This window comes from Choristoneura fumiferana, chromosome 12 (genome assembly GCF_025370935.1).
Source record: "Choristoneura fumiferana chromosome 12, NRCan_CFum_1, whole genome shotgun sequence".
Taxonomy (NCBI): Eukaryota; Metazoa; Arthropoda; class Insecta; order Lepidoptera; family Tortricidae; genus Choristoneura; species Choristoneura fumiferana.
The window spans coordinates 1,592,253-1,610,189 of record NC_133483.1 but is presented as its reverse complement, the minus strand read 5'-3'; the positions used below and the strand labels follow the sequence as shown (position 1 = coordinate 1,610,189).

Here is a 17,937-nt window from a genome sequence, read left to right as displayed (position 1 = left end):
AATTTCGAAGTTCGTGTCTTGCGGTCCCTCTGACACATACTATTTAATACGAGGGCGAGAGGGACGGTACGATACGAACTTCGAGTTTCGAGTTTCGTAGTAGCCCTACTAATTGGTGGAATTAAGTAGCAGGCTTATGAAATGTTTTTTACCAATTCAGTAGTTAATGTGGCCATCATAAAAAAATAAAATGTAACAAATAGTGGTACGTTTTTAAGCCCTACAATTATTTGTATTACTAAAGTATGAGAGTATGATACCATCATATTCATACAGTGTCAAACTTTGAAAAAATAAAAACTGTATTTATTTCTGTTCAGTTCAGATTTCCTTGGAGCAGAATTAGCGTAAACGAAGTAGCGGGTAGCAGCTACTATTTATTCCTCGAATTATCGATATCGACTTTTAAAATCATTGTTGTGTCACTATCGCCATCTGTCGCCATCTTAACTGTCACTGTCACTGTCAAACGGACGGACGAAGACGAAAAAGAAAAACAACATCATCCCAGCCAGAGTACCTCATAACAAGTGACTAATAATAAAAAAATAAGTTATACTAGAATGATTAAGTTAGTAACAAGTTATATAAATACAGCAGTGCAAGTTCCAAAGCGCTTCATAAAGAGCTTATCCTTCGCCGCCGAAGCAATGGTGATTATGTATTTCCCGCTGTTTATGTTATTTTGTGTTGTGTTGGAAACGTCAGGCTGGAAAGTATGTACAAAGTTCAAGTTTATTTAAATGCTCTTAAAAAGTTTGCTAATTTTCAGCCCGCGGGATGATTTTTACGAGGGATCAGTTGACCATGAAGGGATTTTATTTTGAATTACGAATTGATTTAAGTGCAATGTCAACCGATTCGGAATGAGTATGGTCCATCATTCCATTTATTTTTATTACGATGTAGCTAAATGAAGATTAGTTTAGTCAGTTTAGTTAGTTAACATAAGTTGAAATTGTAACTGAAAATGAGCAAATATTAATTTTTTCATTTCCTAAATCTGCTTAACTTTTCATTATTTATTGATATGGCAATTACTAGGCATAACCATGATGAAACGTAAATCTTTTCATTAAATAATTAAATTAATTAATTAAATTATAATAATAATAATATAAATAAAAATGAATCGTAAAATGTGTTGCTAAGCGCAAAACTCGGGAATGACTGGTCCAATTTCGCTAATTCTTTTTTGTTGTGTTCATTACTGCCAGGAGAAGGTTTTTATGGAAGAAAATACAGAAAAAACAACGGGGGCGAAGCCGCGGGCAACAGCTAGTTAAATATAAAAGAATCAGATTATTTTAATAGTTATTGTGTTGCACCTTTTATTTGCATATTGATTTAAAATATTGAAAATTAAAATGTCAGTTAAACTCTTTATCTTGTCATTTTCTACTACAGGATTTCTTAACAATTTTACTGACTGGCTTCCCCAATTCTAAATAATATTTACATACTTATATATTATCATGATTTGATTTAAAACCAGTTTCTGTTACAAATCATTTCTATACAAGTTTTTTTTCTGACTGAAGTAGCCGTGGTGGCCTAGTGGTTTGACCTATCACCTCTCAAGCAGAGGGTCGTGGGTTCAAACTCCGGCTCGTACCTCTTGAGTTTTTCGAAATTCATGTGTGGAATAACATTCGAAATTTATCACGAGCTTTGCGGTGAAAGAAAACATCGTGAGGAAACCTGCACAAACCTGCAAAGCAAGTCAATGGTGCGTGTCAAGTTCCCAATCTGCACTGGGCCCGCGTGGGAACTATGGCCCATGCCCTCTTGTTCTGATAGGAGGCCTGTGCCCAGCAGTGGGATGTATATTGCCTGGGATGGTATACAAGCTTTTTTTTCTGACTGTACTTTTTGTTGACTGTAAGTAACCTGCATTCTCATTCGACTTACATTTGTATACCAAATTTCAAGTCTATCCAACCACTGGTAGTGGGTCAAAACAAACTTCAAGATTTGACCTGAGGGATCCCATACATCCCTGTATTTCTTTTATTATTATTTTTTGTATTTTTTTTTCTTTGATTGTATAATATAGTTTTTAAGTATTTTATTTGTAATTATATTTTTATGAAAAAATGACTTTCTGCCAAGTTACTTGCGGCGCATTCTTCTTGGCAATGATGGTCTTACCGAAAGCGCTGGTAGTTTAAAAAAAATTACGTGTAAAAGTGCCCATTGCGGCCTATTTACTGAATAAATCATTTGAATTTGAATTTGACCCAAATAAAAACCAACGACAGAGAGAGCAATTTAAATACAAACACAAATAAAAGCTTGTAAAAATAAACTCTAATTAGAGTATAACTACAACCATTAAACAATTGTTTACAGACTGACCAACTTATCTGTGAGTGAACCAAAAAAGTTTTAATGTTGTTTCCATAAAGTGTAGTATTGCTTGGTCTAATTCACAGATAAGTTGGTTAGTGTGAAATACTTATTTAAAATCAAGTGACAGTGAACAAAAATAATTTCTTTGCTCACCCGCGACCTTATGATAGCTTAGCTTATGCAACTGCATGAACACGCATACGAGTATCTTGCATAAGCTTAGCTAGCATAAGGTTGCGGGTGAGCAAAGAAATTCTTTTAGTTCATTGATATGGACCTCCGCAAAGTAACGCATGATTCAATAAATTATTTACTACTGACAGTGTTGTAATATATAGGTCAGTATCTAATGAACTCAAACAATGAGTATTAAAAGCCATAGCCTTTCAAAAATGTCAAGATGTTCCACCTTCTTGACATCTTTCAATGCTCCACTAGGGGGCGTGCCCCATCGGTTGGCAACTCCTACTCTACATGTCATGAATTAATAATTTGCATAGAAAAATTTAATTTTTAAAAAATTTAATCTGGTAAGCATGGTTTGTTGTTCTGAGGATGAACTCCGATTGAGTTCGAAACGCGTCAGCGTAATGTGGTTGTGGTAATAGTTGGGTTTGTGAGATTTGTGTGTGTTATTACAGCGAGGAGGTGGAGGAGATGCATGAACACACATTTGTTGCTATCGTAAGGTCGCGGGTGAACAAAGTAATTGTTTATAGTTCATAGATAACACAAGTCAACTTCAAAACCGTTCTTTTTAACCCCCGACGCAAAAAGGGGGTGTTATAAGTTTGATCGCTATGTGTGTTTGTCTGTGGCACCGTAGCTCTTAAACGGGTGAACCGATTTGAATGCGGTTTTTTATTTGAAAGCAGGGTTTCTAACGATGGTTCTTAGACATGTTTTATCAAAATCGGTTCAGCCGTTTTTGAGATATTGAAATTTGAAGTGACAATGTCGGGGGTTTTTTGTTGGTTGGGTTATTATTGTTATTTTAGTTAGACAATGGCAATCCTCGTTTTCTAGAATGATCCGGTGGTGACAGTGAAGCAGGGCAAATTGCTGGGTGCTGTGGACCAGCTGTATGATGGCTCATCCTTCTACAGCTTCAAGGGTATTCCATATGCCCAGCCTCCGGTCGGCCAGCTGAGGTTTCGGGTAAGTTCTGCTTGAATCACACGAACTATTTATTCTGGCTTAGAAGTATACATGTCTATACCTATTTTGAGCTATAGATTTAGAGGATACTTACTGAAGTTTTATTACAAAATGTTGCAGCCCTATTTCTATTTTGTGAACTATGTAATCCTCCACTAAAAGTAGGTATGGTATCTGAACGAAAAGCAAAGAATGCCGTCGAGTTAAGTCAGAAATATGGTAGCCACCAAAATTATTGAAATTCGCCGACAATACAATACAATACAACACAATAACTCTTTATTGCGCACCAAAAACATAGCAAGCAGTATAGGAAACAGGTATATACACAGAGACTTTGACATTACAACTCTTCTTCATAAACCAATCATTAATCAACCAGTTTAAGCTTTGCTTTCCGTTATGATACATACTGCGTCGTGTGCCGATGAATTCTCCATTTGATATTGTTTGTACAGGCTCCTTTACCGCCCCAACCGTGGTCTGGTGTCCGCAATGCGACGCAGCACGGCGAGATTTGTCCCCAGCACGATCTCACAGCCCGCGCCGTCTTCGAAGGCAGCGAGGACTGCCTCTTCCTCAACGTCTATACCAAATCTCTAGCACCCTCCACTAAGAAACCCGTCATGGTCTTCATTCACGGGGGAGCCTATATGTCCGGGTCAGGCAACGACGATCTCTACGGGCCAAAGTTCTTCGTCCAACACGACGTTGTCTTAGTCACTTTAAACTACAGACTTGAAGTGCTAGGCTTCTTAACCCTGGATACCCCGGAAGTACCTGGCAATGCCGGCATGAAGGACCAAGTCGCTGCGCTGAAGTGGGTTCAGAGTAATATTGAACAGTTCGGAGGAGATCCCAATAATGTTACACTCTTTGGCGAGAGTGCGGGCGCGTCGTCCGTCTTATTCCACTTGCTTTCACCTATGTCCCGAGGTCTGTTCCACAAAGCTATAGCTCAAAGCGGGACCAGTATCAATGACTGGGCGGAAGGCAAAGACGGTAGGAGCAGGGCGTTCCAAATTGGCAAAGTCTTAGGTAAAGAAACCAACGATACAAATGAGCTCCTGGAGCTATTAAGAACCACCAAAGCGGTTGACTTAACTAGGATGACTATGAAGACAATGTCCACAGATGAGAAATACAGAGGACTGCCGATACACTTCGCACCGGTCGCCGAGAAAAAATTCGATAACGTCGAAGCGTTTTTAACTGAAAATCCATTAGATACTCTCCTCTCAAATAGAGCGCATAGTGTTCCTTTAATGATCGGATACAATTCTGCTGAAGGTATAATAATGCTTGAAGATAAATTGAAGAAATTAGACTTCTACAATGCCAATTCTTCCTTTGATGTTCCTAGAGAAATCGCTGAAAAAGTAACGCAAGAGAAAATGACTGAATTCGGTGAGAGAATACGAAAGTTTTACGTTGGAGATAGGAAATTCACGAGAGAAGATGCAGAACAAGTTACTGCGATGCTCTCGGATATGCATTTCGTGTACGGTACTCACAGATTCGCGTACTTATACTCTAAGTACAACAAACCGATGTATATGTACAGGTTTAGTTTTGAAACTGATCTCAATTTTGTGAAGAACATATCAAACCCGAATATCAAAGGAGCTTGTCACGCCGATGAATTGTTTTATATGTTTACGACAAATATGACAAGAGATGTATATGAAGCGCAAGATAAATTGAAGAACTATGTATGGAATGTGACGAAGATGTGGACTGACTTCGCTAAAACCAGGTTAGTAACAGATGACTTCTAATTCAACTAGGCAGGGTATATTGTAAGTGCGAATGTTTGAGTGTGTTTTTGTTAGATACCTATTTACTCTTTCACACTAAAATGGCTTGACGGATTCGAATGAAATTTACTATGGAGGTAGCTGGGTCTCGGCAGTAAAATATAGAGGCAGTTTATACCCGACAGCCCAAAGAAGGGCTATGTTTCTCGAGCGTATTGTATGTACGTATATCAGTTAGTTTCAAAATGGCGTTCGGCAAAAAATATGGAGGAGGTTTTTTTTAATTGTTACAAATATGGGTGTCAAATTAAAATCACTGTGTAATTTATAGGAATTCCCACGGCAAGTTAGTAGAATTGCGGAGATCCAGCGAAGCCGCGAACAAAGGCTAAGTTAATAGTTCTTGTTTCTATTACGTTTTCCTTAACTGGGGATTTTGTAGTTACCACACTGACTCATGTAAACCACTGAATAGTAATTTTGAATCCAATGAGTCATGACAATGCATAGTCATCTACTTGGTTTTTCCTTAGGGTTTTGTAAGTCACCGACAGTAATACTGGATAAGATAAAGCCATCAAAAACATTTAAGACGTTCTAACGGTCATACGAATAGTTTCGTGATTTTTGTAGGCCGTGGTGGCCTAATGGTTAGACCTATGGCCTCTCAAGCAGAGGATCGTGAACGTGCGAAATAACATTTTAAATTGACAACTAGCTTTACGGTAAAGGAAAACATCGTGTTGAAACCTGGAACAAACCTGCGAAGTAATTCAATGGTACTTGTGAAGTTTCCAATCCGCACTGGGCCCGCGTGGGAACTACGGTCCCAGCCCTCCCATTCTGAGAGGTCTATGTCCAGCAGTGGGGCGTATATAAGCTGGAGATGATGATGAATTACAAATAATGAAATGAATGAAGAATTTAAGAGTAATCACAAATAATTAGTTACATACATAATAAACGGATTAGGTGTACAGTTAAATTAGAAAAATTGCGTACAAGTTACATCATCCAAAAAAAAAATTGTCCCATCGGTATAACAATATTGATAAAATAAAGTCTGCAGACATTATTAGCTGTTGAACGACCGACATATTGTGAGAAATTTTAAAATAATCCCTTTATCATTTACCGCATAAGATTATCTTATCAGATCCAATGTCCATGAATAAATGACATTAGAAAAGTAAGTAATCAAATCATTGTCTTACTGGTACTGGATCGCGATGAAAATGGAATCCTAATGCTGAAAATACACGCGTAGACTTTTGTGGAGTAGTTAAACAAGGTGACAATTAAATAACTGAAAATCTCAGACTCAGAAACCCTAACTGTCTTTTTACAAGTTCTTTTTAGCTTGCCCTAAATATTAGTTGCTGATTTCTGTTTGGTCCAAATCTTGCAAATTAATTTAAATCCATTTCCAGTGGTTGATTTGAAATTTGGCATACTTATATACAAAAGTACTAGTCTATGAACACTACAGTTAGCAAGTTTATTATTAAACAAAAACTATTACGTACAGTCAAGTGTAAAAATATGAAGTTGTTCAGTTTCAAAAATAAGTACCAGGCCTCTTATTCCGACGCAATAAGGCCGTAGTAAGTAACATATTTTTGATTGGTTCGAATATATAGGTACTTATTTTTTTTAGTTGACTGTACCTATTTAGGTTAGTTTGATACAATGCTACATTACGCCTTAATTATTCGTATAATATTCGTATGTTTTTGCTAAGTCAGTAATTTAATTTGATTTCAAATTCGATACTCGTAATTTTTGTACTTACCTTGTCAGTCAAAACTGACAGGAAAACTATCAATAGCTAGTATGCAATAGCTAGTATACTATATGTTATTATATTACGTCCTAGTGTTCAATCCCGGAATCCCGGCACTCAGATAATTAAAAACAAAATTAAAAAAAGCCGACTCCAAATTTCTTAGCTTTTTCCGGAGTTTTGTCAACTTCAGGTAAATATGTATCCGAATTTCCGATCCCTAATCATTACCATGTTTTTTTTATTTCAGTAACCCAACCCCAGATGGAAGTTTAGGCGTATCGTGGCCGCAGTACACAGTAAAGAACAAAGAGTTCTTGGACATAAACGTTAAGCTGACGCCAGGCAAATACGCGGAAAGGGAGCGAACAGAGTTCTGGGACAAGATGTATGCAGAAGTCGGCTTGCCTCATATAACTAAGAGCAGCTTGTAGCTTTAACCTTGCCGTTACCGCAGGATAACCGTTGAACATGTGTTTAACACTCAGTTCGTAGAAAACTAGCATTTAAGGAATGTTTAAGTCGTGTTTAAGTTTTTTATGATAAGAATACCACAAATACTTAAACGACCGCGTTGGTTATGGAATATTTATTTTAAATATATATATATACAGTGGTGGCCATGTAATTAAGAACGATTTGAAGCTCCAGATTATTTTTAACTAAATCATGTCATGTGTAGTCGTGGGTCCTTCTTAGAAGTAACTAGTTACGTTATGAAATAGCCACATGAATAGAGCAAACGGGATTAAGAATAAAGAATAAAATTACTGTCATTTTTTTACAAATTTTGTTTTTATTCTCTTTAGTAACAAATTTAAATAGTAATGAAGCTGGACAAATAATTAAGAACGATTCTTTAACTGTTCGAAAGTTTTTTTATTTGAAACTTAGATTAACTAAATCACACTAACGTGAAGTTTGTACAGAAAAAAAAGCAATGTAATACATTTTAACTAAAATTAATAGTTAGTAGCATGTCCACGGCTTTTTATTACTGCCTTACACCGGCGAGGCATTGAATCTATCAATTTTTGACATTTCGCAAGAGAGATAGAGTTCCATTCTTCTAAGAATACGTCATACAGTTCTCTTAAATTGCCACACTGTCGATTTGAAACTTTTTTCTTGACTTCGCACCAAAGATGCTCTATTGGGTTAAGATCGGGGCTGTTGGCTGGCCAATCTAAGACAGAAACTGATTGCGATGTGAGAGTATGCTTGGGATCATTGTCGTGCTGGAATGTCCAAATAACCGGAAGCACGCCTTCAGCATATGGTAACATTGTTTCTTCCAGTATGTTTTTGTATTGAAATTGATCCATGTTCGTTCTATCAGCCTAACAGGTCCAACACCATGTCCAGAAAACATCCCCAAATTTTACATTTCCCCCGTCATGCTTTAAAGTTACTTTTGTGTACTTTGGGTCGAATGCTTTATTTGGAGGCCGTTTTACATATCGTTTGCCATCAGAACATACCCTATTTATTTTTGTCTCGTCAGAAAAAATAACGTTTTTCCACTGTCTGACTGTCCAGTTTACATATCTTCTTGCAAATGCAAGCCGGGCTTGCCTATGACACCGTTTCAACATAGGCACTTCCTTGCTATCCTTCCGTGCAACTTTTCTTCTACCAAACGCATTCGAATACTGCGTGCCAAGATTGCTGAAGGGTTGTTTTCGCCAAAATATTCTTTTCTCAACTCATTAGACCCTTTAAAAGATTTTGTTTTGCCAAACGAACGATATTTCGATCATCTCGACGAGATGACTTTCTTTGTCTAGGTACACGCGGAACATTTGAAGTAGTTTGATACGTAGCAAAATGCTTTATGGCGTGGAAAACCATAGTTTTTGAACATTGCAGATGATCGGCTATGTGTTTATACGACCAATTCTTGTCGCGAAGTTTTAGTATTACTTTTCTTGTAGATTTATCACAACTTTTATTTTTCCCCGTTGTTTTTATATGAAGCAATCGCCTTAAAGACTTTTGCGGCACTAAATGGCGCCAAAATTATTCAAATAATAACCTAAAACCACAAAGCGGCGGTCCGTTCTCTATTTAAATTTGAATAAAAAATAAACTATTCAGCGTTCTTAATTATATGACCAGCCAGTAAGTAGTAATACTAGGTTTAGATGTAATATATAAAGTTTATCTATTTATTTTTTAGCCAATTATATGTATAAATGAATTTACCGCTAGTAAGGAAAAGTTTTACGATACCGAGAGAATTACAAAAAAATATACAGTTAGTAACACTTGTCAGTTTGAAAAAATCTTCTCTATAAAAAATCGTTCTTAATTATATGACCACAACTGTATATATATATATATATTTTTTACATATTATTATGTCTCAATATTATCTAAAAAATACTCTAATTGGTTGACGAGTAAAACTCAAATATTTAAATTAAGTACGATTTAATATTTATTTTTTTACATAAAAATGTTATATTTTATAAATACTTATAATTATAAATTCATGGTTGATGATTAAAATTAAATGCTCTTAAAATGGAGTACGAATTTCTAAAGCAACGTGCAAGTACCATTTTATTATTGGTCCACCTACAATAATCACTATGATTTAACGATATGTTTGCATACAGGTAAAAACGGTTATATAATGTAATTAATGAGCTTTAAAGAATATTTTTACTATACCTACTCCTAAAATATTTATATGCAATTGTATAGAAGAGGTTAAATAGGTAAAAAAAAAACCTGTAAATTATTTTTACACTGAATTTGTAAATAAAACAAAATTTAAAAACACGAATAATTTATTTTTCTATATACATTTTATGAAATAATCAAGGTACCTCTATATTAATTGAAAATTAATTAAAATTTGTGACTTAGAAATAAATTTTAATATTTACTATCACACTTATATTAATTTCATGACACAGTTTTGTACATGATAAAAAATATACAAAAAAAACTAATAAATGATATTATTAGTTAATTGACACGGTACTGCAGAAATACTAATGAGGACGTATTTGAATATCGAAAATTAATATTATCTAATGTTAAAAAGTCGACGGTCAAAATATCGAAAGTTGGTTAGGTTAAGTTAGGTTCGATATTTTGACCGTCGATATTTAAACTCCTTATCGATATTTAAATTTTCGATATTCAGGTACGTGATTGGTTTTTTGGATTATTTTTGTATTTTTTATTTTAACTCCACAATTTGTTCCTTTTACGGGTATCCCGTGAAACTATATCGAAAATAAAACTGAGACATGGATGCACAGAAAAACCAGAAAAAGAGACCAACACTGGGAATCGAACCCAGGTCCTCAGCAATCCGTGCTGCGTGCTATATATAACCCCGACACCACTGCTGGACAGGAATCTAGACACGAATTTTTCCTATGCATACATATCTCAGGTTGCTTATTTCTATTATGCTACTTAAGCAGCAGCACTAGCGACATCTATGTTGCGTCGACAGACGTCACATTCTTTCGGAACCAACCGCTCACCGAGACAATTCTAATTGACAAGATTTCATTTTTTTAACATCTTTTAATTACTACAGGAATCGAAAGAGTTTTGCCTCCTGAACATGGGAAAATATTTATTATAATTGATTTCTCCATATTAAAAAAAATACAAAAAATTTAAAAAATATGTCTGAATTTGCCAACACTACAACAGAATAGATATTTTTCCTTTGCCTTTATCACCAGAAAAAGGAGCTGTCATAATTTTGATATTGTCTCTATGCAACGTCTACGTGAGATTTACGTGATCTTTTTTTTAAGAGACTAGACAAAAGTAATGGATCTATTGTGTCGTAGTTTTGGAGTTATGCCCTTTTAGAATAAGCACATCTTAAAAAAATTGTAATAAATTAATTAATAGTTGTAGCGAAATTTTAATAATATCAGCGTTTTTCTCTTTCCAAACAGAATACAGAGAACGAATCAAATTATAGTCTTAGAAATATGAAATCTTGTCAATAGCAAAATGCTTTGAGCAAAATGTATGCATTTTCGTGACTTTCGCCCAGTGGAGCACTATCATAAACAACCAATGTCAAAGCATGATCATAAAATATAGTGCGTTCGTGCTATTCGACGAAGTTTACTGACAGCAGACAGCGAATCACACGTTACTGGTTATACATAGTTGAGATGACCAATGTTGAAATCGAATTGTGACGCCATTTCCTTTTCATGGACGATAACTGATCATTTTCGCCCCGTATAGCAAAGGGTTGTGGATTCGAGCATAAGGCTTACATTTAAAACTTACTACGAGCTTTGCGGTGAAGGAAAACAGCGTGAGGAAGTCTACACTTACAAGCAAAGAAATTTGATGGTGTGTCTTAAGTTCCCAATCCGCATTAAGCCCGCGTGGGAACTAAGGCACAAGCCCTCTCATTTTGGGAGGTGGCCTGTGCTCAGCAGTTGGACGTATACAGTTGTGGTCATATAATTAAGAACGATTTTTTATAGAGAAGATTTTTTCAAACTGACAAGTGTTACTAACTGTATGTATATTTTTGTACTTCTCTCGGTATCGTAAAACTTTTCCTTACTAGCGGTAAATTCATTTATACATATAATTGGCTAAAAAATAAATAGATAAACTTTATATATTACATCTAAACCTAGTATTACTACTTACTGGCTGGTCATATAATTAAGAACGCTGAATAGTTTATTTTTTATTCAAATTTAAATAGAGAACGGACCGCCGCTTTGTGGTTTTAGGTTATTATTTGAATAATTTTGGCGCCATTTAGTGCCGTAAAAGTCTTAAAGGCGATTGCTTCATATAAAAACAACGAGGAAATATAAAAGTTGTGATAAATCTACAAGAAAAGTAATACTAAAACTTCGCGACAAGAATTGGTCGTATAAACACATAGCCGATCATCTGCAATGTTCAAAAACTATGGTTTTCCACGCCATAAAGCATTTTGCTACGTATCAAACTACTTCAAATGTTCCGCGTGTACCTAGACAAAGAAAGTCATCTCGTCGAGATGATCGAAATATCGTTCGTTTGGCAAAACAAAATTCTTTTAAAGGGTCTAATGAGTTGAGAAAAGAATATTTTGGCGAAAACAACCCTTCAGCAATCTCGGCACGCAGTATTCGAATGCGTATGGTGGAAGAAAAGTTGCACGGAAGGATAGCAAGGAAGGTGCCTATGTTGAAACGGTGTCATAGGCAAGCCCGGCTTGCATTTGCAAGAAGATATGAAAACTGGACAGTCAGACAGTGGAAAAACGTTCTTTTTTCTGACGAGACAAAAATAAATAGGGTATGTTCTGATGGCAAACGATATGTAAAACGGCCTCCAAATAAAGCATCCGACCCAAAGTACACAAAAGTAACTTTAAAGCATGGCGGGGGAAATGTAAAAATTTGGGGATGTTTTTCTGGACATGGTGTTGGACCTGTTAGGCTGATAGAAGGAAACATGGATCAATTTCAATACAAAAACATACTGGAAGAAACAATGTTACCATATGCTGAAGGCGTGCTTCCGGTTATTTGGACATTCCAGCACGACAATGATCCCAAGCATACTGCACGTACAGTTAAGTCCTCACATCGCAATCAGTTTCTGTCTTAGATTGGCCAGCCAACAGCCCCGATCTTAGAGCAATAGAGCATCTTTGGTGCGAAGTCAAGAAAAAAGTTTCAAATCGACAGTGTGGCAATTTAAGAGAACTGTATGACGTATTCTTAGAAGAATGGAACTCTATCTCTCTTGCGAAATGTCAAAAATTGATAGATTCAATGCCTCGCCGGTGTAAGGCAGTAATAAAAAGCCGTGGACATGCTACTAACTATTAATTTTAGTTAAAATGTATAACATTGCTTTTTTTTCTGTACAAACTTCACGTTAGTGTGATTTAGTTAATCTAAGTTTCAAATAAAAAAACTTTCGAACCGTTCAATAAATCGTTCTTAATTATTTGTCCAGCTTCATTACTATTTGAATTTGTTACTAAAGAGAATAAAAACAAAATTTGAGTAAAAATGACAGTAATTTTATTCTTTATTCTAAATCCCGTTTGCTCTATTCATGTGCCTATTTCATAACGTAACTAGTTACTTCTAAGAAGGACCCACGACTACACATGACATGATTTAGTTAAAAATAATCTGGAACTTCAAATCGTTCTTAATTACGTGGCCACCACTGTATAAGCTGAGATGATGATGATTGTCTTCACTGCTATACCTACAATTAAATAACCGATTCATCTGCTTTACTGTTTGAAAGTAATTCATGCTGTTAAAGTGTAGGTTACGTACCTTATTGGTAACACCAATCGAACATATCATTTTTTAAATAATTATTACATATTTTGAAAAATAACTAATTCTGGAAAACAGCAAAAAGTAGGCGCGTTCGTCGCTCAGGTAGTATTTTTGTGCACGGAATGACGAGACTGTTCCATAGTTCTATGTATGTTTCCACAATTTTACGTCTTCATCAGGCCAAGAAAGTCTCCTCGAGAAAGTGGAATTTTCTGCGTGTAGCGGATTGTAATGGCTACTTACATCCCGGGATGACTAAAGTACACAGGTTTTGTATTTTAGAGTAACGCTGTCACGTCCTGTACAAAGGTTCCGCGTATAGTCTGGTAGGTGCAGATATGTTGCTGGCCACTGATGGAGGCTCCCGGGACAGAAGCATGACCGATTTCGCTCGACGGTTGGCTGTGAAATAAAAAAAAATGTGTACTGGTTTCGTTAGATGGCGCTGTTATCAAATTCCTTAGATTTAGAATCTATCAACAGATGGCACCACTATAATGTTACCCAAAATCGGATAGTGGGTGCACATGGCTGACCGGTTTTGTAGGATTCTCGGTCCGGATTTGTTTTATTGCAGGTATTTTGTAACAAGGATTAAAATACCTATTGTAAACTAAATCGGCACCGGCATTTTTACCAATTAGTACATATTGGTATTGCGAAATTATATAAAACAAAATAAATTAGGTGTGGCATACTTATTAGGGGTAAGAATTATCAAAATATACTATTTATTAAATAAAAATCATTTTTTTCTACAAAATATACTTTCATAGATTAGATTAGTACCTAACCGACAAATACGTACTTTCGGTTTCTAGACTTAACGGACTTAAATTTCCTGTTATTGAATTTAATTAATTGTATAAAAAATAAATAAATATAGTTATATAAATAGATGAAATCTTAGTTCCTTATTTATACGATATGAAGATTTGCACGCACTCACAATACATGTCGTACCTATGCACAATAATTAATTTTATTATAAATTTAAATGTTAAAAAAGCGATAGCCCTAGAAGACTTGTCCCAAGCTACTAAGAACGGCGAAGTATGCAGCTGGGGCTCCTCCCACCCGCGTCTCACCCCCACGCCCTGCACGATTGCTCGGTCTAGACGTCTCCATCGGATTACTGGAGGGAAACTTGTTATACTGTGATATTGCTGTAATGTAATGTAAATTCACCACCTGCTAAAATTTAATCCTTACTTCTCCATCCATTCCATTGTAAAGGTGGCCTGTAAGAGATTGTTCTCAAGCGGTAAGGCCGCCTATTGCTTACCTCAGAAAGTCTCTGTGTATATACCTGTTTTCTGTGGTGTACTGCCTTTTCGGCGAAATATGTTTCGCCAAAGTTTCATTTGGCAAACTAATATTTGGCATAACTTTACTTCACATTTTTTTATTTCGCAACATTTTTACATTGCAAAATTTTACTTCATCACACATTTATGTGGCAAATAATTATGTAGCAAATGATTGGCTTAGGCAAATAACAAATTGTCAAATATCATTTGGGCAATTTTTCACATTGCAAAGTTATACTTCAATTTGATTTGTGCGAGCGAGCGAAGCGAGCGAGCAAGACGGTTCGGAACAGAAGCGACTTGGATACTTTAGGTTCAGAAGGCTAAGGCCTTAGCCTTCGATGTTAGGTTTTTTTTTATAGCAGCCAGGATAAATGACACTAGAAAAGTAGGTTGGATGCCATTCAATAAGTTGCTTAATCAAGGTATGCCAATCAATACATTTGACGAAAACATAAATGACATCTTAAAAAAATTCCAGGTAATAATTTGCATAATAATAATTTATCGAATCATTAGTTGGGAAATGATATCAGTGCGAAACGTTGAGTTGGGAAATAACATTTCGCCTAAATAAAAATATGGGATAAATAGTTTGGGAGATAATAATTTGCTAAATAATTTTCGCCGATACATTAGTAAACCGTTTTCTATACTGCTTGCTATGTGTTGGTGTGCAATAAATTGTATCTCTAGTGGAGACGCAGCCTTAACGGCTTTAATGCGTTAGAACACAAACCGTTTGAATGCATACAGCACAGCACTAGCGCGGCGATCAAAGCAGCCAGCGGCAACGCGCCAGCCAGAGCCAGCAACGCGTGCTGCGCGGGAGTATGCGTTGCGCGCGACACGCCGCAACTCGTTATGTTGTGGACGTCGAACGCTTGCAGTATTTGCTGGAACTCCGCGCCCAGCGAACGGATGATGGCTTTCATAGCTTTAGGTGTTAGCGCTTCGCCGGTGTCGCTTTTGCGGAATTGGAAGCATGGGCTGAAAACATAATATGCACGTTAATAATTGCGATAAGTGTTAACTGACGGTTAAATGTGATGCCGTCTCTATTTGTTTTGTTCGAATAGACGGAGACGGCATCACATTTTAACCGTCAGTTAACACTGATCAATGGATGGTGAAACAGCCGCTTAGACTTTAATAGTCTAGGATTACGATCTACCTAAGTCATGCGTGATTACCTAACCAACAAAAAGTTGGAAAACCCCCGACTTTGTCACTTCAAAGTTCAATATCTCAAAAACAGCTGAACCGATTTTGATAAAACATGTCTAAGAACCATCGCTAGAAAACCTGCTTTCAAATAAAAAACACTCATTCAAATAGGTTCACCCGTTTAAAAGTTACGGTGCCACAGACAGACACACACAGACACCCATAGCGGTCAAACTTATAACACCCCTCTTTTTGCGTCGGGGGTTAAAAATAGGTCTCCAAAGGTTTCCCTTCGATGGGATGTTATGCACATCCAACTGCAAATTCTTCCATCTACCCGTGATCATGATGCAAGCAACTGTGTCTCAATAAATAGCTCTCCGGTGGCGAATGCACTAGTCCCAAAACGCACTATTAGTCAATATACTCTAATTTCGAAAGCCCCTCTTCTCATAAGAAACTAGGCCCAAAACACCATATTTCCAAAAAGGCTCATTCTCGATTTACACGAGAACCATTGAGAACTAGTCCCAAAATACACCTTTCCCAAAATACCCCAAATTGTGTTCACCTGTAGGTGGCGTAATACTTTATTCTCATAATGCATAGTTCTCAAAACACTCTAGTTCCAAAATACCCTAATTTTAAGATTGGTTTTTTGGCATCTTTTTGTATTTTTTATTTCAATTCCAAATTTTTACTTTTACGGTCATCCCGTAAAACCTAAATTGAAAATACAAACTGAAATATAGATGTACAGAAAAAACAGAAAAATAATACTATTGACCATCAGTGGTGTAGCGGTATAGCACGCGGTACGGATTACCGAGGACCTGGGTTCGATTCCCAGTGATGGTCTTATTTTTCTGTTTTTTCTGTGCATTTATATTTCAGTTTGTATTTTCAATTTACCCTTTTTTTTTTTCTTTTTTTTTCGAATGACTCTTTGAAATTTCTTCTTCCGGCTGACGTTAATAGTGGGGGACCCAAACCCAGACTGACCCGGGGTTGTCAAGCAGAGCCGCGTGCGCTGCGTCATGCAGCTGCAGCCGCAGGCCGCGCGGCGCCACGGCCGCCTGGATGCGCGCGCGCAGCGCCGGCACGCGCCGCGCCGCCACCACCAGCCGCAACAGGTCGCGCTCGCGGACCACCACCACCTGCCGACGACAGTACAGTCACTAACACAGATATAGATTACACTAGATAGCGCAAACACCTCAATCTGTATGAAAACCAACCGTGTCACTTTTTTATATCTACTGTGACGTCTCTAAAGCGAATTAGCGATGTGAATTCCCCGATGTCTGCGCAAAATCGATTCAAATGCGCCGCCCGCCCGCGCCGTGGGGCTCGAGTCAGTCACTAGTCATGATTAGTCAGTTAGCGGTCAGTCTTTGTATGGGGGCCAACCCCGACGTTTGGTCGGGGTTCGGACACGCGAAGTAGATGCATTTGCGTAATCTAGTGTAATCTATATCTGTGGTGCATAACGTGTTCCATCGGGAAAAGTCGGATCTCTATCGGAATACGACGGCATCCGAACTGTTCAATTATTGTAATTTATTTCATCAGGCCTTACTTTGCGGAGGTCCATATCAATGAACTAAAATAATTTCTTTGCTCACCCGCAACCTTTTGATAGCTAAGCTTATGCAAGATATGCGTGTTCATGCAGTTCCTCCACCTCCACACTGTAAGAATACACACAAACACATCTATCACCATCACCACACTAAACTGACCCGTTTCGACCTCAACCAGAGCTCATCTTCAGAGCAACACCTTCTTGTCTAACATCTGGTATCATGGTGTACGGTACGCGCATATCTTGCATAAACTTAGCTATCATAAGGTCGCGGGTGAGCAAAACAAATTATTTTCGTTTAAATACATTAATGTTCATAGATCACGTTATTGATGTTCTTTAGTTGCTGAACGTAGCGTAATGTATTACCACTATCACTTTAAACTGCGTAAATTAGCTTACATTACGCTATTTAATTAAATATAAATTAGGGATGCTCCTAAAAAAATGATTGCAAACCGAGTGGTCCCCTGACAATTAAATTTATTTGTCATTCATTAGAACACTATAAAGTTAA

The 17,937-nt window shown here is 36.9% G+C and overlaps 2 protein-coding genes across 3 annotated transcripts in view; one reads left to right on the top strand and one right to left on the bottom strand.

Moving 5' to 3' along the window:
* Window positions 1–459: 459 nt before the first annotated feature.
* LOC141433077 (esterase FE4-like) lies at window positions 460–8,397 on the top strand. 2 transcript variants are annotated; one of them, XM_074094899.1, is made up of 4 exons: window positions 460–653; window positions 3,379–3,510; window positions 3,969–5,266; window positions 7,301–8,397. In XM_074094899.1, the coding sequence occupies exons 1-4, from the start codon at window positions 564–566 to the stop codon at window positions 7,482–7,484; spliced, it is 1,704 nt and encodes a 567-aa protein (XP_073951000.1). In that variant the 5' UTR covers window positions 460–563; the 3' UTR covers window positions 7,485–8,397. The 2 variants fall into 2 exon arrangements, with proteins under 2 accessions (XP_073951000.1, XP_073950999.1); XM_074094898.1 differs by having other exon boundaries at window positions 460–716.
* Window positions 8,398–11,051: 2,654 nt separating this feature from the next.
* The window catches only part of Cad74A (cadherin 74A), a 32,871-nt gene continuing 25,985 nt past the window's right edge, over window positions 11,052–17,937 (bottom strand). Inside the window, exons 24-26 of the mRNA XM_074094897.1 lie at window positions 16,838–16,992; window positions 15,408–15,658; window positions 11,052–13,760 (exon numbers count right to left, since the gene is read on the bottom strand). Of these exons, the coding sequence (XP_073950998.1) occupies window positions 13,651–13,760; window positions 15,408–15,658; window positions 16,838–16,992 (516 nt within the window). The 3' untranslated portion in view covers window positions 11,052–13,650. The remainder of the gene's footprint in view (window positions 13,761–15,407; window positions 15,659–16,837; window positions 16,993–17,937) is intronic.

Excerpts from the sequence above, each read along its gene's own strand:
- LOC141433077 (XM_074094898.1), top strand. The coding sequence starts at position 564 with ATGATTAAGTTAGTAACAAGTTATATAAATACAGCAGTGCAAGTTCCA. Across the intron at positions 717-3,378 it reads TGGAAACGTCAGGCTGGAAA|AATGATCCGGTGGTGACAGT; the intron begins GTATGTACAAAG and ends CTCGTTTTCTAG. Across the intron at positions 5,267-7,300 it reads ACTGACTTCGCTAAAACCAG|TAACCCAACCCCAGATGGAA; the intron begins GTTAGTAACAGA and ends TTTTTATTTCAG.